This window comes from Centropristis striata, chromosome 6 (genome assembly GCF_030273125.1).
Source record: "Centropristis striata isolate RG_2023a ecotype Rhode Island chromosome 6, C.striata_1.0, whole genome shotgun sequence".
In the NCBI taxonomy this organism is placed as follows: domain Eukaryota; kingdom Metazoa; phylum Chordata; class Actinopteri; order Perciformes; family Serranidae; genus Centropristis; species Centropristis striata.
In genome coordinates, this window is record NC_081522.1 from 6,673,689 (window position 1) to 6,694,432 (window position 20,744).

The 20,744-nt window shown below is 37.5% G+C and overlaps 1 protein-coding gene across 1 annotated transcript in view; it reads right to left on the bottom strand.

The window, feature by feature from the left end:
* Nucleotides 1-4,535: 4,535 nt before the first annotated feature.
* Nucleotides 4,536-20,744, bottom strand: part of si:dkey-82f1.1 (DENN domain-containing protein 2A) — a 41,059-nt gene continuing 24,850 nt past the window's right edge. The window contains exons 5-21 of the mRNA XM_059336020.1: nt 20,018-20,145; nt 18,286-18,398; nt 17,985-18,182; nt 17,609-17,702; nt 16,832-16,882; nt 16,391-16,578; nt 14,799-14,908; nt 14,005-14,074; nt 13,642-13,719; nt 11,071-11,211; nt 10,826-10,974; nt 9,130-9,307; nt 8,974-9,015; nt 8,708-8,813; nt 6,928-7,215; nt 5,716-5,802; nt 4,536-5,516 (exon numbers count right to left, since the gene is read on the bottom strand). Coding sequence (XP_059192003.1) covers nt 5,485-5,516; nt 5,716-5,802; nt 6,928-7,215; nt 8,708-8,813; nt 8,974-9,015; nt 9,130-9,307; nt 10,826-10,974; nt 11,071-11,211; nt 13,642-13,719; nt 14,005-14,074; nt 14,799-14,908; nt 16,391-16,578; nt 16,832-16,882; nt 17,609-17,702; nt 17,985-18,182; nt 18,286-18,398; nt 20,018-20,145 — 2,053 coding nt within the window. The 3' untranslated portion in view covers nt 4,536-5,484. The remainder of the gene's footprint in view (nt 5,517-5,715; nt 5,803-6,927; nt 7,216-8,707; nt 8,814-8,973; nt 9,016-9,129; nt 9,308-10,825; nt 10,975-11,070; nt 11,212-13,641; nt 13,720-14,004; nt 14,075-14,798; nt 14,909-16,390; nt 16,579-16,831; nt 16,883-17,608; nt 17,703-17,984; nt 18,183-18,285; nt 18,399-20,017; nt 20,146-20,744) is intronic.

Sequence of the window (20,744 nt, forward strand, 5' to 3'; positions counted from 1 at the left end):
CCAAGGGAGAGAAGGAGGGGAGGTGGAGGGGAGGGGAGGTGAGGGAGGCAGGTCTGACCGGTCAACACGTAATGACGAAGGGGAGGAGAGGAGGAGGAGGGGAGGAGGGGAGGAGGGCACCAAAAAGGAAAAGAAAGCAAAGCAAAGGGTGGTGAGAGGGTTGGGGGAGAGTGCAAAGGAAATATCACCAAGAAATATATATATATATATATTGCTTTTGTCTGCTTATCTGAGGATATAAGAAAAGGATATGTGAAAACTGGGACTGAAAGCAGGCTCTTACATAGACAATAGAGGAGTACACATGTGTGACAGAAAGATATCACCATTAAACTTCCCCAGGTGATTACTTACATTAAGACAATATTTTTTTATAGCCCAAGTTTCCTGAAATTGTATGTTTGTATAGGAAAAGAAAAAAACCTTTGGTGAATTTAGGAGAAATCGTTAGAAACAAAGTCAAAGTGAAGTAAAATAAACACGAAAAAGTGAATTTTTTAAATGTTTTCTGTCATAAAATACATTATATCTTCTCCTTAACTACTGAAACCTGTCAAGAGGAAACAGAGATGTACTTTAATAACCTCCACTTTAATACTGTAATAACCTCCACCTCATTTAATACCATGTGGTGTTATATATATATTATTTATATTTATTTAATTGTTATTTATATATAACCTGACAATATATACATATTTTGAAACCTGAGTATATATATTTAAGTATGATAGTATATATTAAAACCTGAGAATGTATATTGAAGTCTGAAAATATATATCAAAAGTCTGAGAATATATATTAGAAATCTAAGAATATATATTGAAACCTGAGAATATATATTAAAACCTTCTATATATATTATCAGGTTTCAATATATATTCTCAGTTTTCAATATATGTATGTTTATATCAAAGATGCTGTAGTAAATGAAATCCAGAAGTATGTTGTTGTTTTTTTGCCTTATTGATGAGATAATAAAGTTTGTTGAACTTTGGCCCATATTAGAGCTAAATTGGATAATAAAATGTGTAAGACTTTTTTTAAGTTTCCCTGTTTTTGCTTGTTATTTATTGGACGCTTTGTTGTCTTATTAATATTAATTTGAGTTCATATTTATCCAGTTTTGGTGTTGGTACAGCTTTTTGCTGTGGGATTTGTGACATAATACATTAATTGTTTTTATCTCCTACACTACATGGTATTAAATAAGGTGGAGTTTATTAAAGTACATCTCTGTTTCCTCTTGTCAGGTGTTTCAGTAGTTAAGGAGAAGATATAATGTATTTTATGATTTATGATAGAGAAAACATTTTAAAATTTCATTTTTTTGTGTTTATTTCACTTCACTTTGACTTTGTTTCTACCAATTTTTTCTAAATTCACCAAAGGTTAGCATTACATAATGCCTGATTTTCCTATATAAACATACAATTTCAGGAAACCTGGGGTATAAAAAATTATTTAATATTGTCTCCGATCAGATCAAATAGATTTTTGAAACACATTTTTTAAACATTTCTTGGGGGAGTGCCACCAGTAAGAGCCTGTTTTCAGTCCCAGTTTTCACATATCCTTTTCTTATATCCTCAGATAAGCAGACAAAAGCAATAATATTGTTGGACTTATGGGCATGTTGTGCAAGACATTAAAGGCCTGGAGGCCAACTTGTCTGAGATGTGATTCTGAACTTTGGACTCTGCTGAGGCAACACATGCAGGATCACATGAATTGGGTAACAGAGTCCTCCAGTGGATCTTGTGGGTACGACACAGTGCTGATCTTTGGTAAGATCCATTTCTGATGCCACAAACTGGAAGACTTTTATACTAGCAACCTGGAGTTGTGAATGGACTTATTCATTGTCTGTGTTTCAAATTAAGCAGCTCTGTGCAAGTATATCATTTTTATTTAACTCAAAATTGCTTGTTACATTCACCAGTTGTTGGGATTAACCCTGACAAAGCCCTGTTTAATGTTTATATGTGTGCCACTCTCTTTCAACTTCTTAATGACCGATTTAACTTTATCCAAGAGGATGTTCTTGTCATCATCTCCTGACTTGTGTTTTTCTATCATTTTTTCAAATGTTTCTTTGTCCTCATGGTGTAGGTTTTCCCCACAATATTGACTCATCCAAAGTTAGATCTGGCAGACGTGTATTCAGTGGCGGTTCTAGACCAGTTTTACTGTGGGGGCCAAGCAGGGGCCAGTGTTAAATCAGAGGGGCACATTAAAAAACGGCATTAATTATATTTAGGCATTCAAAACCTTTATTTTTGGGATTATAACTCATTTAAGTATATTTGGAAGATACAAATACACTGATTGAAACAAAGAGACTTACCAACAATAATCACTTTTGCACAACAATGACATTTCTCATTTTTGTGCACAATTACTTTTTATTTTATTTTGAAAGTGCAGTATAGTGAGAATGATCTTTTTTTTATATACACAAGCTTTTATTGCACAATTAAACTATTATACAATGGACACATTCTGGGTTCCTTTTGTGCACAATGAGATGTTGCTCTCATTGTGCACAATAAAAAATAGGTAAGAATTGTTCCGTCGTTCATTGTTATAAATTGATCATTTTATTATTACTTTGAGACAGGGGCCACAACAGGGGCCAAGGGCTTCTTCACAGGGGCAGTGGCCCCTGTAGGCCCCTGTGTAGAACCACCACTGTGTGTACTTGTAGTGCAACCAAGTAAAATCCCTTTGTTACCTACATGTTTACCTAATTATCTGTCCTCTAAAACCATTAGGCTGTACCAGTGATTATTTGGGTGTGGTATATCAGGAGGTGAACACCTGTGCAAACAAAGTATTTACATTCATACATTGTATTTTTGTTTTTTTCCACTTGGTGCCCTGAAAGAGGGCACAAGATGCAGAGACAGCGCCCCCTGGAGGTGGAGCTGAGTCAAGTGTCTTGCTTAACCCATAAGAACCCAGACCCAGTTATCCTTTTTTTTAAATACAATTATGGAGGATATACCACAGACCAAGTGGACCACATAGAACACATTTATGATTTTTTTACCCCAATTCTACCCCTAAATGTCAAAGATCTGTGATGTGACACATATGTCACATTGGGTGTTTATGGTATTTATTTTTATGATATTTCTTATTTTAATATAAATAAATGTGCCTTTTTCTTTGGATCTCCACAACATATATTAAAGTAGTAGTGATGTTTAACAAAAAAATCTTTTTCAGATTTGTTTTTAAGTAACAAAATAATAATAAATCAATAATAAAAATAAATAACAAACCCTAAAAGGGTTAAATGCAATAAAGGACACCCTATTAACGGATTAGAATTGTTAAATGGGTTCAAATTTAGCCTCGTAACAAAAAATAAGCTTTTTGAAATTAGCTACTTTTTTAGATTTCTGTTTCCAGTCACAGCCACATTTTGGAGAAGTCACTAAAGTGTTTGTTACACTCATGTCACCGTGGGTTCTTATGGGTTAAGAAACACATGAAGCCATGAATTTAATAACAAAGTCAATTTACCAGCTACAGGGAGTACTGCATAGTCTGTGTGAACCAGAGCTAAATATACTTTTGGAGTTTTCAGTGGTTTTTATTTTCATTTTTTGGATTTAGCTCAGTTTAAGTTAGTTATTATTTCAGTTAGTGATGCAAATAAACGATAGCTTCAGCTTTATTTTTATTTATTTTTTTATCTAGTTTTTAATTTATTTCAGTTAACTACAATGCCTTTTTCACACCTAGCATGGATTTTTAGTTAAGTTTCAGTTAACTGTTATAACCTTGGTGTAAACAGTTGTATAATATCTTCTGTGGCTCAAGAGGAGCCATAACTCCATTGAAATAACTTGAGCAACATTGGGTTTTTGCTTGCTGGCTTTTGTTCAGGAACCCAAGAAAGACACCACTGAGGTGTAGCTGAGTTGTATTATGGGAAGTGTAGGACAAAGTTATTATAGTTAACGAAAAGTAACGAAATAACAAAAACTAGAATTGAAAAAACATTTTTGTTAACTGAAATAAAAATAAAAACAAGAGTTTTTAAAAAAACTAAAACTAACTGAAACTGTATTTTGTGGTTACAAAACTAACTAAAACTAACTGAAATTATAGTGAAAATGTCCTTAGTTTTCGTCTTTGTCAACTTTTTTCATACGTAATTCTTTTGGTTGATATTAAATCTATTTAATCTATCTGGTTTTATGACTTAATAAACTTATTGGGGCTGAGATGGATCAGACAAAGGAAACATTTATTGTGACCTAATTGAATCTGGCACCCAACAAATACCCCATTACAAAAAAACTAAAACTAACACTAAAACTAACTGAATTTGAAAACAAAAATTGACAACGAAATTAAAACTAAAACTAATGAAAAATCCAAAACTATTATAACCTTGGTGTAGGACCCAAGAAGTAATCTGTAACTTAACAGCAAATAGTACATGGTTTCACTTCAAATCATTTTTACAAAATACAATAATCTATAAAATTATATAAAAGAAGAGTCATTTGTCTAATTCAAAAATTCAAATCACTTTATTTAAAAAGTTCCATTGCATTCTCAATCAAGTTGAAGTCAAACCTAGTTGCTTCTGTGAACACGTTGATACTGATTGGCCTAAGATACACATCTTCCTTTGACATTGAGACTATCCAAACCATACATTAAAACCCAAGTGAGAGATGTATTCACATTGAATTCCTCTTCATTGTTACATTGTCTTCCTTTTGGTGCTCATTCCTTTATCCATTATACATTTATTTACTTACAACAGTGGTACATTTACCCAACAACCCAAAGTGGTCTACAAACAGTCTGGACTGGACTCTGTTAAATAAAGCCTATTACAAACTACAGGAGATTTATTTGCATTCATTTGAAGGAAATTTTAAAAAAAGAGATTAAGTTTATCTAAAAAAAGAATATAAATTAACTTAAAAGCCTCCTGTTTATGAAGAAGTTGTACTATTGTATTTATAAAAGCTTCTATAGAAAATACTTGGAATGTATAGGAAGTTATTGTACAAAATGGGATCTCAGTGACGCTCCCTCTTACAGGTTTGTAGGTGAGGTCATGACAATGGGAGAACGCTGTTCCTAAAAACATTTACACTGTGCTGTGCTATACAGTAATACACTGCAGGGATCCACTGTGATCTGTAAAACAAAAGTCTAACGAGACACTGTTAGGCATTGCTTTATTGTGTTGGACGGGAGTTTTGGTCCGAGTTGAGTAAACTCCTCACAACACTTATGGAATGAAACTGGAAGATAAACACAAACTTTTCCCAGATTCCCTCATGTTTTACACCAACTATGAGTTCAGTTCACTTCAAGGGTCTTTCTCTACATCCCCATCTCTACGTTTACTGCGTCCAGGGAGCGTGTCTCCTCCTTCTTCTTTTTTCCCGAGACACCTCTTCATGCTCTTTCCTGCTTTCACACATGACAACATCCTGACTTTAAGCATCATTTTTTGGAGAGGAATTTCATCTTGTTTCCTGAAAAACAAAAGGTAAAAGATGTGAATGAAACTGAAAAGAAATATACAAAATGATTCAGCTGCTTGAGCACTCACTCAAAGATCAGAGGCCTTTTCCGCCAAATCTAACTGTGATCTAATCAACATTACTGGCAGCTTTTATGGTAAAATAACTGATCGATTAATTGATTAATCAAGACTGTACAGAAAATGTTTACCTAGACCCTTGAGGAACTTGTTGACTCCTCTTTGTTCGCTCCCTGGAAGTGAGTCCAGATACTCTTGTGATCTCACCTCAAATAGACCTGGAAATAAAAAACAAAGCAAACACTACCAGTCAAATATTTAAGAAGAGATTACCTAGATCATTACCACCACTGGATTAAAACAAGTTAGAATAATGGTATAATACACTTTAAATAAAGACTGAAGTAACCAGAATCTATAAAAATAACCACATCACTGAGATTTTCAGCAGCTGGCAAAACACCCTTTACTCAAGGTCGACTCACACACTTATTCCAGAGCTTCTGACCGTATCACACAGTCCCCATCATCAAATACAAGGTTTGGGGAGTAAAGATTAATGTAAACACAACATATGTTTACAAGAAAATACCACAGGATCCCTTAAAGTTAGTTTTGCCTTTTTTTTCTCCGCACTTTGTCCCTAAAATAGTTTTCAGTATAATGAAAGTTTAAGCATCATAATGTCATGAACACTAAATTTCATCTGCAGATGAAGACAATTTGATATGGTTGAAAGCTCCAGAACCAGTGGATCAATGGAGATTGAGTGGGTTCTGTTTTTAACTACAACATTTAAAAAATGTCATATGTCAGATATTAAAAAAAGTCAAATGTATTAGTTGATTGGTGTAACATTTCTGCACACCGTTCATTGCACCTTATTTGTTTCATAGCACCAACATTTTTATACTGCATATTCATATCTATTCTGCACTGGAATTCTACTCCTTAATACATACTCCTTCTTAAGACACACTTATTTTTACATTACATTTTATTGTATTTTATTGTATTTTTTATATTTTATATTTTATTGCTTGAAGTATGCCTAGGTTGTTCTTTTTATTTATTTATTTATTTTTGTTCTATCTATCTATCTATCTATCTATCTATCTATCTATCTATCTATCTATCTATCTATCTATCTATCTATCTATCTATCTATCTATCTATCTATCTATCTATCTATCTATCTATCTATCTATCTATCTATCTATCTATCTATCTATCTATCTATCTATCTATCTATCTATCTATCTATCTATCTATCTATCCAGTCCAAGAGTTTATGAAATCATTCTCATATGCACATACAGGAGGTCGTCTTGTTCAACCAGTATGTTCTGTTTCTGCTACAAACTATGCTGTCAAGAGATCTGCAGGTAATCCAGTCCCAGTACCTCTGAGGCCCTGTCTGCGCAGCTCCCTCTCCTGGATGAAGCCGGTGAACATCTGAGTCTCCATGAACACCTCCAAAAACCTTCTCAAGCTCTTAGACGTGACCGCTTTGCGAAAGGCTTCTCGCTGAAAGGACGAGGACGGGGAAGACGAGGGGCTGGGCAAAGTAGGGGAAGAGATGGACTCATCCTCCCGCTCTGCTCCACCCATGAAGAGGGAGTAGTGACCCACCATCTCCACAAAGAAACGCACAAAGGCCTCCGACACCACTGTGCTGAGGGAGCTGGAGTCTGGGTGGAGGTACAGGAGAGGAGAGATATAAAATAGGAAAGATTAAATCACAGAATATTTCCTGCCCTATACAACAGAATGACTAATACATCCAGTATCTGCAAGATTCATCAATACCAATGACTCAACGACTGTCTTGCCAAGGTATTTTAAAACAAATGTCTAACTCAGAATGTAGGAAAATAAACATCTTACTCACAGAAAATTCACAAATACTACACTTTTCTGACGCATCTCATTTTTACACATTACATACGTTTTCAAGGCATTTTATTTTACATTGACCCTACAGTAGGTCGGTGAAATGTCCTAAAATTATTTTATTTAAAAGAATGCAAACAGTATTATAGACTAAAGTTGTACAGAGACATTATTATCTGTACCTCTATTCATTCAGCCAACAATACCTGTCTTTGTATCTGTGATGTGATAGAAAACTGGAAATGGGCATGGTTTATAGCAGAAGTCATGTTAATTCAGGCAACTATTCAATGGCAAGAGAATTTCCGTGCCTTCAAAGCATCATAGTGATTTAATATTGACATATAATATATTATAAAGTACATTTCCATAATCCTCGTACTGTACTTTTCAATATATGGGTACAGAAAACAATTGTTTCTGTCACATTAATTGTGCTTTTCTAAAAAATGTTAACATATTCAGGTGCAACCCTACTATAGACCAGGGATTCCCAAAGTGTGGTGCATGCACCCCTGGGTGTGCGCGAGCTGCCGCTAGGGGGTGTGCGAGATGTAAAATGTAATGGCGGTCTGATAATTACACAATTACATTTTTTCCCCCACACAAGTGTAAATAAACATTTCCTTTGTAAAATGTAAAATCAAAAACTGTAATATTAAGTAATAAATAAATGCAGGCTATTCAAAATGCACTTCATCTTAAAATGAAGCTTAGAAGAAGTTCTCTTCTTCCATTTTTCCAACCTGTGTTATGATGACGGATTGTTTAGCTCCACGCTCATTTAAACTTGCTGCAATTTTTGTTCAACGCGGCTCAAAATATTACAACATTTTCCCAACTTATGTGCTTTCTGCCTCTGATCCTGAGCCTGCCATCATCCTCTTTGCTCTTAAAAGTGGAAGCTTGCACATAACTTTGTTGCATTATATTGAAACTGTGTTCAGGTTAATTCAAATGCGAGACCGCATTGTTGTGATGGTGATTATTTAATTATATGTGTGTTCTCATTTGAGCATGATTAAACATGCCGCCTTTAATATGGCTATAAAAAAGCTTATTGCATTTTGTTTTTTTTGAAGGTGTGGGGGATTGGGGGTGCGTCAACACGGTTGGGACGTAGAAGGGGGTGCGTGGCTAAAAATGTTTGGGAACCCCTGCTATAGACCATTCCTTACACTGTCATTTGACAGCACTGTCTTTGGTACATTTTGTACTTCCCAAAAGAACATACATATGTCGTTTAAATGTAGTATGTCGTAAGAGAGAAAATAATGTGTGCTTAGTCACCATTGGGCAGATCTCCTTTCTCACAGGCCAGCTCCCTCCTCTTGTCCAACACATGCTCGAGAGCTGCCTGCAGCTTGTGAGGAAGAATGGAGTCCTCATCATCCAGCTGTGGAGTCAGAAACACAGATGTAAATACAGTACACATGCAGTGAACTGACATATTGAATTCACATAACATCTGATAGAGTCACCACATGTGTAAAAGGACTCCATGTGGCAACAAGAGAGATTTTTCAACGTCTCCCTTGTGTTTCTACAGTTTCTACCTGTCGTAGGAAGCGACTGTTGCCGAGGTCGACCACCAGAACCTGAGGGAAAAGCAGAGGGAGAGTGATGTCATTTCCTGGAGCTATTGTTCAGTGGAGGAAAGGCTCAGAATCAAGGGCACCACCGTCTGTGCGCCGCAAACAATCTCGTCTTACCTCCTCTATGGGCAGCTCTTTGAGTCGAGGCAGGGAGCTGGAGAGGAGGCCGACTATAAAGGGTGTAGGGGTGCAGACTATATCCAACATGGAGGGTGGGAGCACGGGGATGTACGTGTGCTGCCAGGTGAAGGGGTAGAGCAGAGCCACTACTGCATGACAACACTGAGACAATGTGCTGCAGGGAGAGAGAGTTAGATAGTATAAATTATATGTTGATTGTAATTCAATGATTGTATATTGCTTTCTTTTATTGTTATTAGTTTTTCTTTTCTTTTAAATATAATAATTTATTGTAAATATTGCTTTCCTTATCTTGTTATCTTTTTTTTCTGATGCTTGCTTTGGCAATATATACATTGTTACGTCATGCCAATAAAGCCAATTGAATTGAATTGAATTGAATTGAATTGAATTGAGTGAGTGTGTGTGAGAGACAGAGAGAGAGAGAGAGAGAGAGAGAGAGAGAGAGAGAGAGAGAGAGAGAGAGAGAGAGAGAGAAAGGTTAATAATACATATAGTTAATAACTGTTTTTGAATGGGATAATACAGCATGGTAAGAAAAACTAATCGTAAATAAGAGAAGGTAAATAAGGCTTCAGAAATCTGCATGATACTGAACTGTAATAATGTATATAACAATCAGATTATTTCTATATTTAAATGATCGAGGTCCATTGACTGGTAATTCTGCTGTAGGGCTGCAAATAACAGTTTTCCTTATCGATAAATCTCCCAATTATTATATCCATTCATTGTTTTGCCAATAAAATGACAGAAAATTGTGAGAAATACCTTGTATAATTTCCCAGACCCCAAGGGGACATCAGATACTATGTTTTATGCAACCAACAGGCCCAAAATAAAAAAAATAAAAAACATGTTTGTTTTTTTCACAACTAAAACACAAGTCTAGTCTGTACCACAAGATGGTGCTAATCAGGTCCATCAGAGAATAAACCTCTCCTGCCACCCGTTTCTTAATTTGGAACATAATGTTAAAAGTTCATTCCTGTTGCTCCAACAAACCCGTTGTTACCCTGAGAGGAATGTTCAAAAGCATCTCTTCGGGGAGAGTGATGTAACACTTATAAAAACTATACAGCGGCAACAAACACTCACCCCACGCTGTTAACTTAATCTCTCCCGTGTGTGCATCTGCTCACAGTTTATTCATTAAAAAATTTGATTGACGAGGCCAAATTTCCACTTTACGGCAGAGAAAGTGCAATGACTCGTGATCTGCTTATGAGCTTTGGCGAGAAATGCTTCTTGTACTTCCTTTTAAACAACACTAAAACAAAAATCTGAACCTAAATCAGGACAGGCTGACTGATTCTGCTCAGCCCACATGTTGAACCAGGTGTAGCACAACAGTTAAAGGTTTTACGTGGACTGTGTGGGTGTGGTGACGTCACTGTGCACACGTGTTCGCTCTGGAGTCATGCTCTGAAGCCTAACTCCTTCTATCTGGCATCCATGACAGTTTTCCAGAGACAAAGTGATTGTTCCCCAGGCGACTGTATAACACAACAGCATTCCTTCCTCTCACACTCGGTCAGGATCTTCTTTTCCTAAGACTGTTTGCCGACTTGAGGTCTCTCCGTCACATCCTTCACAATCTTTGCTCTCGGTCTTTTCAGAATCAAAACGATTTCTTCAATGATTAAATGGACTAATGACGCAATGATTGTACCTGAGTTTGTCAGCAGTGAAGATGACCCTGCGCTCCAGAAGTAGAGAGGCAAACACTCGGAGAAGCAGACGTAGACTCAAGGAGGAAAAGAGACATTCAAAGTCCACATGTTCCAGACGAGAATCTGATGGCCTGCACAGCTCGATCACCTGCAGGGAAGAGAGAGAGAGATGAAGACTGTTAGATGTACTTGCTGCATATTAAGACACTCATATGATTATTTATATTAAACACCATCATCTCACCTCTGTCCCAGAGCCAGGCAGGAAGTTTTTGACAGTGATGGTCCTTCCTGGAGCAGGGAAGGGAGCTTCCATTATGCCTCTCATGAAAGGCTGCACCAGAGCCGGGGAGATGGCCCTCCTCTTTTCCACTTCATCCAGGATCTGCGAAACACAGAGAAGGATGCCATTGTAGGCAGCGTTGCAAATCAAAGAGCGGGACTCCTTCATGGGTATAATTGGATTTTTATATTGTACTTAAACCTGCATACTTATACATTCCCTGCACTTTTTTCTCTTCTGGTTTGATGCTAAACTGCATTTTGTTGCCCCAGAACCCATACTCTAGTCTAAAACATTTAACCCTTTGATGCACAACATATGGACAACACTTCTAATGCACAACATGGGTCAGAAATGACTCATTCATCCAAATTTGATTTAAAATTAAATGACCTAATACTATAATAATAGTAATTTGTTTCAAATAGTTACTTTCCACACTCATATATTTAATATATTTAACATGTTTATGTATAATTTTGCCACACACATACAGTGTATCTGGAAGGTTTTCACAGCGCTTCACTCTTCCACATTTTTTTATGTTTCAGCCTTATTCCAAAATTGATTAAATTCATTTTTCCTTAAAATTATACACACAATACCCCCATAATGAAATTTTTTGACCCATGTTGTGCATAAGAAGCGTAGTGATACAAAAAGGGTTTTTATTCAAAAAGAAAAGAAATGAAAAACAAAAAATTAGGATGTATGATGATCAAAAACAAGTTGGTTGAGGAAAACCTGGAATACTGAATGATAAAATTAATTTATTGCAAAAATATAGAAAATTAAAACCTCAGTCGGGTCACGTTAGACCCATGTTGTGCATCAAAGGGTTAATCTCATATACATCAATATGACAATATGAAATTAAATTTACTGTGGTAGAATATTTTATCCATATTGTCCTCCCTGTGAAATATTTATTTATTGTTTTATGGAATTCCCTTTCTTCTACATTGAGATTATAATCTCTTCCTCCTTTGAATTGACGCCTGAATCCTATGCCTTCATAAATGAATCAAGGGTAAAGTACCCCAATGCAGCTGAGAATCTGATCTGAAAAATCCTCTTGGAGATATATTTTGTCCATTAAATGGAGTATTTTCATCACAAACATATGATGCCATGGTGCAGTGGAGTTAGTCAAACATTGTCTAGAGTCAATACAACAAACGGCCTACAGCCTGAATCCATCATGTGTACCCCTCTACACACATACTGTACACATCTGTATTACATTAAGCTTTCATGTCGCTCATCTGATACATATGAAACATATTCAGAACATCATCAGTGCTGAGTACTTCCACTGCATAGACAGCTATCAATCTATTTGCCATCCCATATGACAGCAGCAGTTAACCTTCTCTGTACATGTCCATATCCTTACAAACCTCATTCTACATGTACACTGCACAGATTTATGTATGTAGGCCAAAATGCATATAAATCTAAGGCCTAATATAAGGAACCTTTTCCACTGCGGTTACCACATCAGCTGCAGTTCACATGTGTGTCTATACTGGAGACAAGACTGCAAAGCTCTGTGGGGAAGTGGGCTGGGTGGGGCTCTGCGGGCTCCGAGGGTGGTACTGCTCTGTACTCTTTTAGTGGGGGGTGGGGTTGCATGTATGTGTTTGTGTAACACATGCAACTCAGTGAGAACTGTGTGCCTACAGTACAGGCCAAAAGTTTGCACACACCTTCTCATTCAATGCGTTTCCTTTATTTTCATGACTATTTACATTGTAAATTCATCAAAACTATTAATGAACACATGTGGAATTATGTACTTAACAAAAAAGTGTGAAATAACTGAAAACATGTCTTATATTCTAGTAAGCAAAGAGCGGCTACTTTGAGGAATCTAAAATACAAGACATGTTTTCAGTTATTTCACACTTTTTTTTGTTAAGTTCATAATTCCATATTGTTCCATATCTTCATAGCATATTTGCCTAAGTCATATTTGAACGTTTTAGGGAAACAAGAAAAAACACAATTTTTAGTAAGCCCATTGGTATTTTTAATTGATATTGTAACAGTAAGTTCAAATAGAAGTGTGAACAAGTTTGCATAAAAAATGAAACACACCATTTTCATAACAGATAAAAGTGACTTAGGCAGAATATGCCCTGACTAAGGCAATTTTTCTCTTACATATAAATAATGTAGTTTGGTTTGTATGTAGCGGCAAAAATGCCTAAGTCAAAGAGATGACTAAGGCAGAGAGTGATTTTGGACTCTAACATGTGTTCTGATAGGGAGAACATAGGCAATAAGGCAGAAAGATGCAGCAGTGGTAGGAGAGTAAAGTTAGGCAGATATCACAATTTGGCCAAAAAATGACTTAGGCCATTATGCTATGAGGCTAACGATATGTGTTCATTCATAGTTTTGATGCCTTCAGTGAGAATCTACAATGTAAATAGTCATGAAAATAAAGAAAAACGCATTGAATGAGAAGGTTTGTCCAAACTTTTGGCCTGTACTGTATGTGTTCATGCTTTAGTTCACTGTATATACCTTGGAGAAGAGGTCGAAGCAGCCCAGGCGGCTGACGATGCAGTAAACCTCAGGGAGCCTTCGGCCTTTACCACTGGGCTGTGAACAGGCAGCAAGAAAAAGACAGCTTCAAAACACTAGAGTGTCACAAGACTGCTCACCCAAGTACAACCACAGGATTAGACCACTGGAGCAAAGAAAAGCTTTGTTTCACCGAGACTTTGAAGACTTTTCAAAAATCTGAATCATTTCATCAAACAAATTTGAGATATATTTATAGAAAACTTGCATAATAATAAATCTAAAAGACAACATATTAATAATGAGGTTATCCATATTAAAATTAAATAAGGAGACGCTAGTTAGAACATTTTAAGAGCATACCAGTAATCGTCGACAATAGCCAAACCGCCTGCTTCCATCCTCACCAGTCAGGACAAATGAGAACGTCTCACTGGGGATTACAAAAGGGAGGAAAAAAAGATAATTTAGACATGCCAGGAAATATTTAATGCTGTTAAAATTACATAGAAATGACTGTTGGGGAAACAGAACACTATATTCGGGACTGGACTTTGTGATTTTGGCAAACAAAGGAATGACTTTGTACTTGAGAGGGAAAACCCTCAGGATAGGCTTACTCTGCAAATATCCACACAAATCCTCCTAAACTCTACCTGACAGGTACTCATTGACCGATGACGACCTTCTTGACAGGCTGGAGTGTTAGCAAGTTCAATGCAGGTGTGTGTTTGGTGGCGAACATTTGCCTCGAGGTAACTATTAGCCATCATTGTTGGGACACACATCATCACTTCTCGGAACAATGCAGATGTTGAGAGGCTAAGCTCGGAGGTATTGGGTAATACGACCAATTTTAAACATCACACAAAGAGAGGTGATTTTGTAATAACAAACCAGGTGGAAGGTGCTAAATCCACCAGCTCACCCTGTAATCTTTCGTCACTCTCAGTTCTTTATCGTTAAAGAAAGAACAGTCATCTTTACAGGCCAGGAGGTCATTTCTATTTGGGGCTTTCAGATTCTTCTCTAACAAGTGGTTATTAGCAAGGAGCACAGCTGAGCTATTAACACTGCCGGGAAATTCCTGTGTCCCTGTTTTGTTTCACTTTTTTATGTGTAAAGTGCCGTGGCAGCAGTTTCTGACTCAGACCGACCTGGGGAAGTTGTCGACAGGTGCCCAGTCTTTAGCGTCAGGGAAACAGAACTGAGGGATGACCTTGAGCTGGTCCTCAGCCTCCCGCATGAACTTAAAGCTCCTCTCAAGCTAGATGAAGAAAGAAGAAAGAAAATGTGGGAAAAAAAGATTATATTTGATGCCTGATGGATTCCAACATTTAAGTCTTAGACCATGGTGTTTCACATACACAGCTCTCAGACTAGATTGCTTTAGGACTAATATTGAACTGTGTGGAAATAGAAAAAAAAACATGCAGATCGGAAGAAATAAATAATGTCAAGACAAGGGTGTACACATTTATGAATTGTGTGCGTTTTCTATACTCATTTTGTATGTATTGTTTCATCAACCTGCCCAGGGACTACAGGTGGAAAATAGCAATCTGCTAGAACCTGGCACAATGCATATTCTCCTGTTGTACAAGATTAATGTCTTATTGTGCGCTGTTCCTGTTTTGAAATAAATAAATTACAAATACAAATACAAAGTACCACTTGAAGTGCAAATCTCCTATTTCTGTTATTATAACCTAAACATAAACTTTGATTTGTCTTCAGCTTAAGTCAACAAGATAATGGTAAGACTTAACACTGTTAGTTTTGTACATACATGTCTACATCACTGTACAGTAACTGCAACTGTTGTAATGAAAATTAACTTTTAGCATGTTTCCTTTAGTTAGTAATAAAAGACAGGGTAACACTTTCTATGAAGACTACATCTATAGTGCATTATGAGCGCATTCATAGTGAATTATAATGCTCATTATAATCAATCATAATGCATTATGACTGCACTCATAAACACATAAACGCATCTATAATGCAGTATAGCTAATGAAAATGTGTTACACACTACTTAACACCAACAATGAAACATCATGATTAGCTATACTGCATTATAGATGCGTCTATATGAACCTCACTTTACTTAAAGCATACATTGATCATTTATTTATACTTATGGCATCCTATGAGTCCTTATAACAATTGATTGTTGAGGTGTGTGTATAGAGGGGTATGAGTAGTTGTAATGTATTATAAGCCTCATCAGTCAGCCTGTAGTTTATAACCAGTCAAGAGCACTCATAAGACACTTGAATTTATAAGTCATTATAAGCTATATTTAAAACTGTTGATATAGTGCATCATGAAGCTTTATATGTGTTTATGAATGCAGTCATAATGCATTATGATTGATTATAATGAGCATTATAAGTCACTATGAATGCGCTCATAATGCACTATAGATGTAGTCTTCATAGAAAGTGTTACCAAAAACAGTATCACTGATCAAAAATCACCAGGCTAATCCTTTTTTATTGCATTAAAACCAACTGTTGCTGTTCTCAAAAGTGTAAAATTCCCTCCATATTTACCATAAAAGTTCATAACAGGTTCTCATAAACTAGAGCATATATGCTGAATTGGCCTGGCAGGAAAATTGACACCTATTTAGATAATAACATTTACAATGATGCCTCCATTTCAGCAGAGTTCTCTTTTTCAAATAAAATTTCCACTTCATTTTGGAATAAAGCGCTTCAGTAACATTTCTATTCCCTTTTACCTTGAGAGGGAACTGCTGTGTGACCTCTGGCAGGTATGGGACTCCAGCCTTCGTCTTATGGAGCGCAACCACTATGAAATACTCAAAGAGTTTCCTCTCCTGCAACTCCATCAGATCCCTCTCCAAGGTCCGGTACCTCCCCGTCTGCCTCAGCATGGACTGGACTGACACCAACCGCTGGCTGTGAGCTGAGGGGCAGAGAAACACACTTTATGCTATTACATCCATGCCATGTATCCACACATGCATAGACAATCACTGTGTGGCCACCAGGTAAAGCAATCTGCAGTTCAAACAATGAAAAGAATCTGAATTCGTTATTGGACACATTCTTTTGCTCGGCTTATAAAATGACACAGATACAACACAGTTTCATACTCACATTACTGGACATCCCCTATGTAGCTACTGTAAGTCTAAGTATTCATTTTCTGTTCTCACCTTTTAGTTTCTCCTCCGTGTCACTTTCCGACTCACTGTTCTCATCTGTAACTAAATTAAAGACAAGAATAAAAAGGAAAACGTGAGAGTGAGAGTGTTAGCAGACAGCAAATAACAATCACAGGAAACTCAAAGCACATGGAATTTGCTCTCATTGCTTTCATTCCTGCCACTACCACACAACACCACCCCGTCCTCTGAAACATGGGTCAGTCTCAGCTGACCACAGAATGTAACTCTGCCCATAAAACTAAGTGGATACACATGATTGTTCCTTTTATGGAGAGAGACCTGTTAAGTCTTTTTGTCTTTTTGTCTTCGTAGGAAAAGTAACCTGACGAAACCTGTCTGCAGTGGGCAGAAAGTTGACAGATTTTAGAAACTTTTTTTTTGTCAAATGTCTAGTCATGACCAAAAAAACATTTAACCCGAAAAACATTAGACACACTGCTTTTATTCGTTATTAAACCTTAGATTAAAAAAAATATTAATGTATGTGTCACTTAGTGTGATTGTTTTAAATGTTTGTCATATTTTTATTCAAGTTAGTACAGTAGCACATGCCAGAGTTCTTCAAATTTATAGAAAGCTTTAAAAAACTATTCGTGGAGATCTACAGCTGGATCTGTTTTCACACCTGAAACTAATCACTTGTTCCTTGGCCCACAGCCTAACTTTCCCCCATATTTTATTGGTTAATAAATGTTTGTCTTTTAGTAAGTAGGATGTCTCAAACACAAACAAAAACACAAAAACAGGTCATTTTTGTGGCCTCACCTCTTCCTGAGCTGGACTCTGTGGACTGAGAGACCCTCTTCATGCGTTTCTTTCCTCTCCGCGCCTCAAAGATGCCATTGATTTTCAGCACCATCTGCAGGATTAAAAGGGAAAGAAATGTCCATCTTTAACTCCTTAAACTAATAAACACAATCTGCCAGGCTGCTCACAAAATCATTTCAATGCAGCTTCTGGGAGGCCGTCCTCTGGGCACACTTCTCTCAGGAAATATCCGTCAGAAAATTTTCCCTCCCTTACTCATCCCCAGACGGCAGCATGAGTGGACCAGCTCCGAACCTCCCTCAGCAGCACGGTGGACCATAAATCACAGACAGAGCAGCAAGAGCTCTGTGAAAGGCCTCTCAGACTCCCATACCTTGGGGATTTTCCTCCGTCTGCGATTGTACGGGTCTCCGGAGAGGCAGGGGGTATCGTCGGGGCTACTGGGCGTGGAGGGGGGGCTGATGCGGGAGGGAGAGGAGATGCCAGTGTCCCTGCTGGCCTTGCGGAGCTCCAGGAGCTTGAAGCTTCGCCGTTCTGAATTTTGTCTGAAGAAGCCAGGCTTGGAGGAGAGCTGTGGAGGATAGATAGAGCCAAAACAGACAAGTTAATAAGCTATATAACTGCTTCCATTAAATCTACTTTTTTTATTTTGTGATGTATTGGCGATCAGCTACCTTAGTTGGCGTGTCAGGGACAGGAGATGACGAGGCAGGCGAAACACATTTGCTCCCCAAACAACTTCTCTCCAGCTCTATATCTTCATAAGGGTTCTCCTTGGATGGAGGATCTTCCGAAGAAAAAACACATTTTTTTTTCAAAACTAAGAAATCTCTGTCACCTTGATTACACCACAGCTTCACACAGGCTTTCCAAAGAGCAGATAAAGTATTCTTTCCATATCAGTTATGTTTGTTTTGGTTCCTATTCCAGATGTGCAGAGCTCTACCAGAGGCAGCAGTGTGTGCTTACCCAGCTCATATTTCACTATGATAAGATGCTTGTACAGCTAATGCTAAATGTCACTCTGGCCACCAGTCTTCCCCTGCAGATAAGGAGCGAGGGAGTTTCATTTTCCAAAACCTGTGCCTCTTTGTCACTTTGTTTCTGCCTCTCCTCTGCTCTAAATCAATCCATCCACCAGATGTGACCTGTAGGAGTCGGAGGATAAAGAGGTACGTTCAGTTCCCTGCTCCATCTCTCCCTCTGAGGAAAACAAGGGATCAGCGAAACTGTTTTTCACATTGCTGGCTGATGTGAAAGTCACACTAATCTCTTCAGTGTGTTTGTGTGTGCTGTCAGCTGTGCACATGTGAATTTGCATTAGTCATCACGGCGTGCGTCGGACTACGTGTAGTGGTGACAGTTGCCTTCCTCTCAGTCCAGAAACACTATCAGACATGTGGATTTTGTGTTAACGTGTGACAAGGAGAACCTGGTTTGCGTGTGGAGGTTGATGACAAGACATCACAACTGTTCATCACTATCTATATCTCTGCCTCCCTGAGCTGCCTTCTGAGTAGACAGTTGTGAGTAACTTTACCCATGAGACACTGCTGAGTGGTTAGTGAACAATGTCTGAGCATTTTAAAAAACAATACTATTGTATAAAAGGAGGAAACTATAAAGAATCCAAAATAAGCTGCGGCATCACTCAAATATAATTAAAGTTAATTTGACTGGTGCAAGCAAGTAGCACTCATTACACATCAGCCTCTGGGATGAAAAAACAAAGACACATTGAAGTTATTGCCAGTAAAGAGCCGTGGTTCTCAGCCAGTCACATGCCCCCTGCTGCACTGACAATCACAGTAGCCAACCTCAGCTACAGCACGACCCCACACAACGCCACTATTGTTTGTTATGAAATTAAACAGGCTCTAGGTGGGGTTGGCATAACTTTCAGACAATAAGGTAGGAAGGTAGGTCAAATTTCTACGTATAACTTTAATAAAAGTGAAGCAGCATGGCTCTAAATTAAAACCAGAGCAGAGCAAAGACAGCTTGGCCTCCTCATCACCTTTGTTACTGAACTCTATGACACACTGATATGAGAAATGAAACTGAAAGGTCATACAGTGTATGACTGTGATAGACAATAGGACAACCTACAGAATTTAAAAATGTTTTTTAGATTTAGAGAATACAAGGTTGATAGCGTAATACTTTGAAACCACAAGTTGGGAACTTGATTTTCAACAGATGCAGCTGCTTGTGGAAGATTCCACTTGGTTAAAGCTTGGGTAAGCAGATTTTGGTTGTTTTTTTGTCGACATTAGGAAAAAAATCCATTATAAACTTTCAGCAGATTGTAATTCAACTGGTCTGCAGGATGAAGGCTTCAATCTCTGGCAATTTTTTGCCTTTTACAGAAAACTGTAATGTGAGAGTTTGATATGTATTGTTTACCTATTATATCCTCGTAGACATTCTCTTCTGATAAAGTGCGTGTTAGGCCCAGTCTTGACTGAGCGTACCAGTCCACCCTGCAGTTTTCTGTAGACGACTGGAGCAGATCCTCAAATTCATAGGACTTCCTGGTGGATAGAGCATTACAAAGTTTTAGAAGATTTGCACGCTAAATAAGAAAAGAAGAAGAGGAAGGAAGGATTTTTGAGTGTTCCTGTTGACGCTTTAAAGAATGCTTGATATGCCAAGCAGGAAAACTCATGTTACCATTTGCTAGTTGCCACATCTGAATAACCACATCTGTGTTTCATCACTGCCAAAGATTAAAGCCCAGAAGATAGAATGAAGTGCACATAAGCATCCATGGTTGCATGTGTCCCCACATGCATGCACATATATGCAACTAAACTAAGTTGCCTTTTTATTGGATACAGCTTGCTATATCAATTGCAATTTAATGCAACAGCCCTGCAACAAATACCTCTCTGAACCGTATCATAGGTTCAGGTTGGCTGTATTTTATTAAATTATGTTGGAAAAAGTTTTCTTCACCAAGATTTGACACAAAATAATACATAAACACAACACCTGGCCTTTCCTTTACACTGTATCTTGTTGTTTGATTTGTAATGTTGTCTGCCTTTTGTTCTATCGGTTGTCAGTTTCTTTTTTACTTTAACATTAGGAACTGCATCTGAAAACTAACCAATTGGCTCACTCTGTCTAT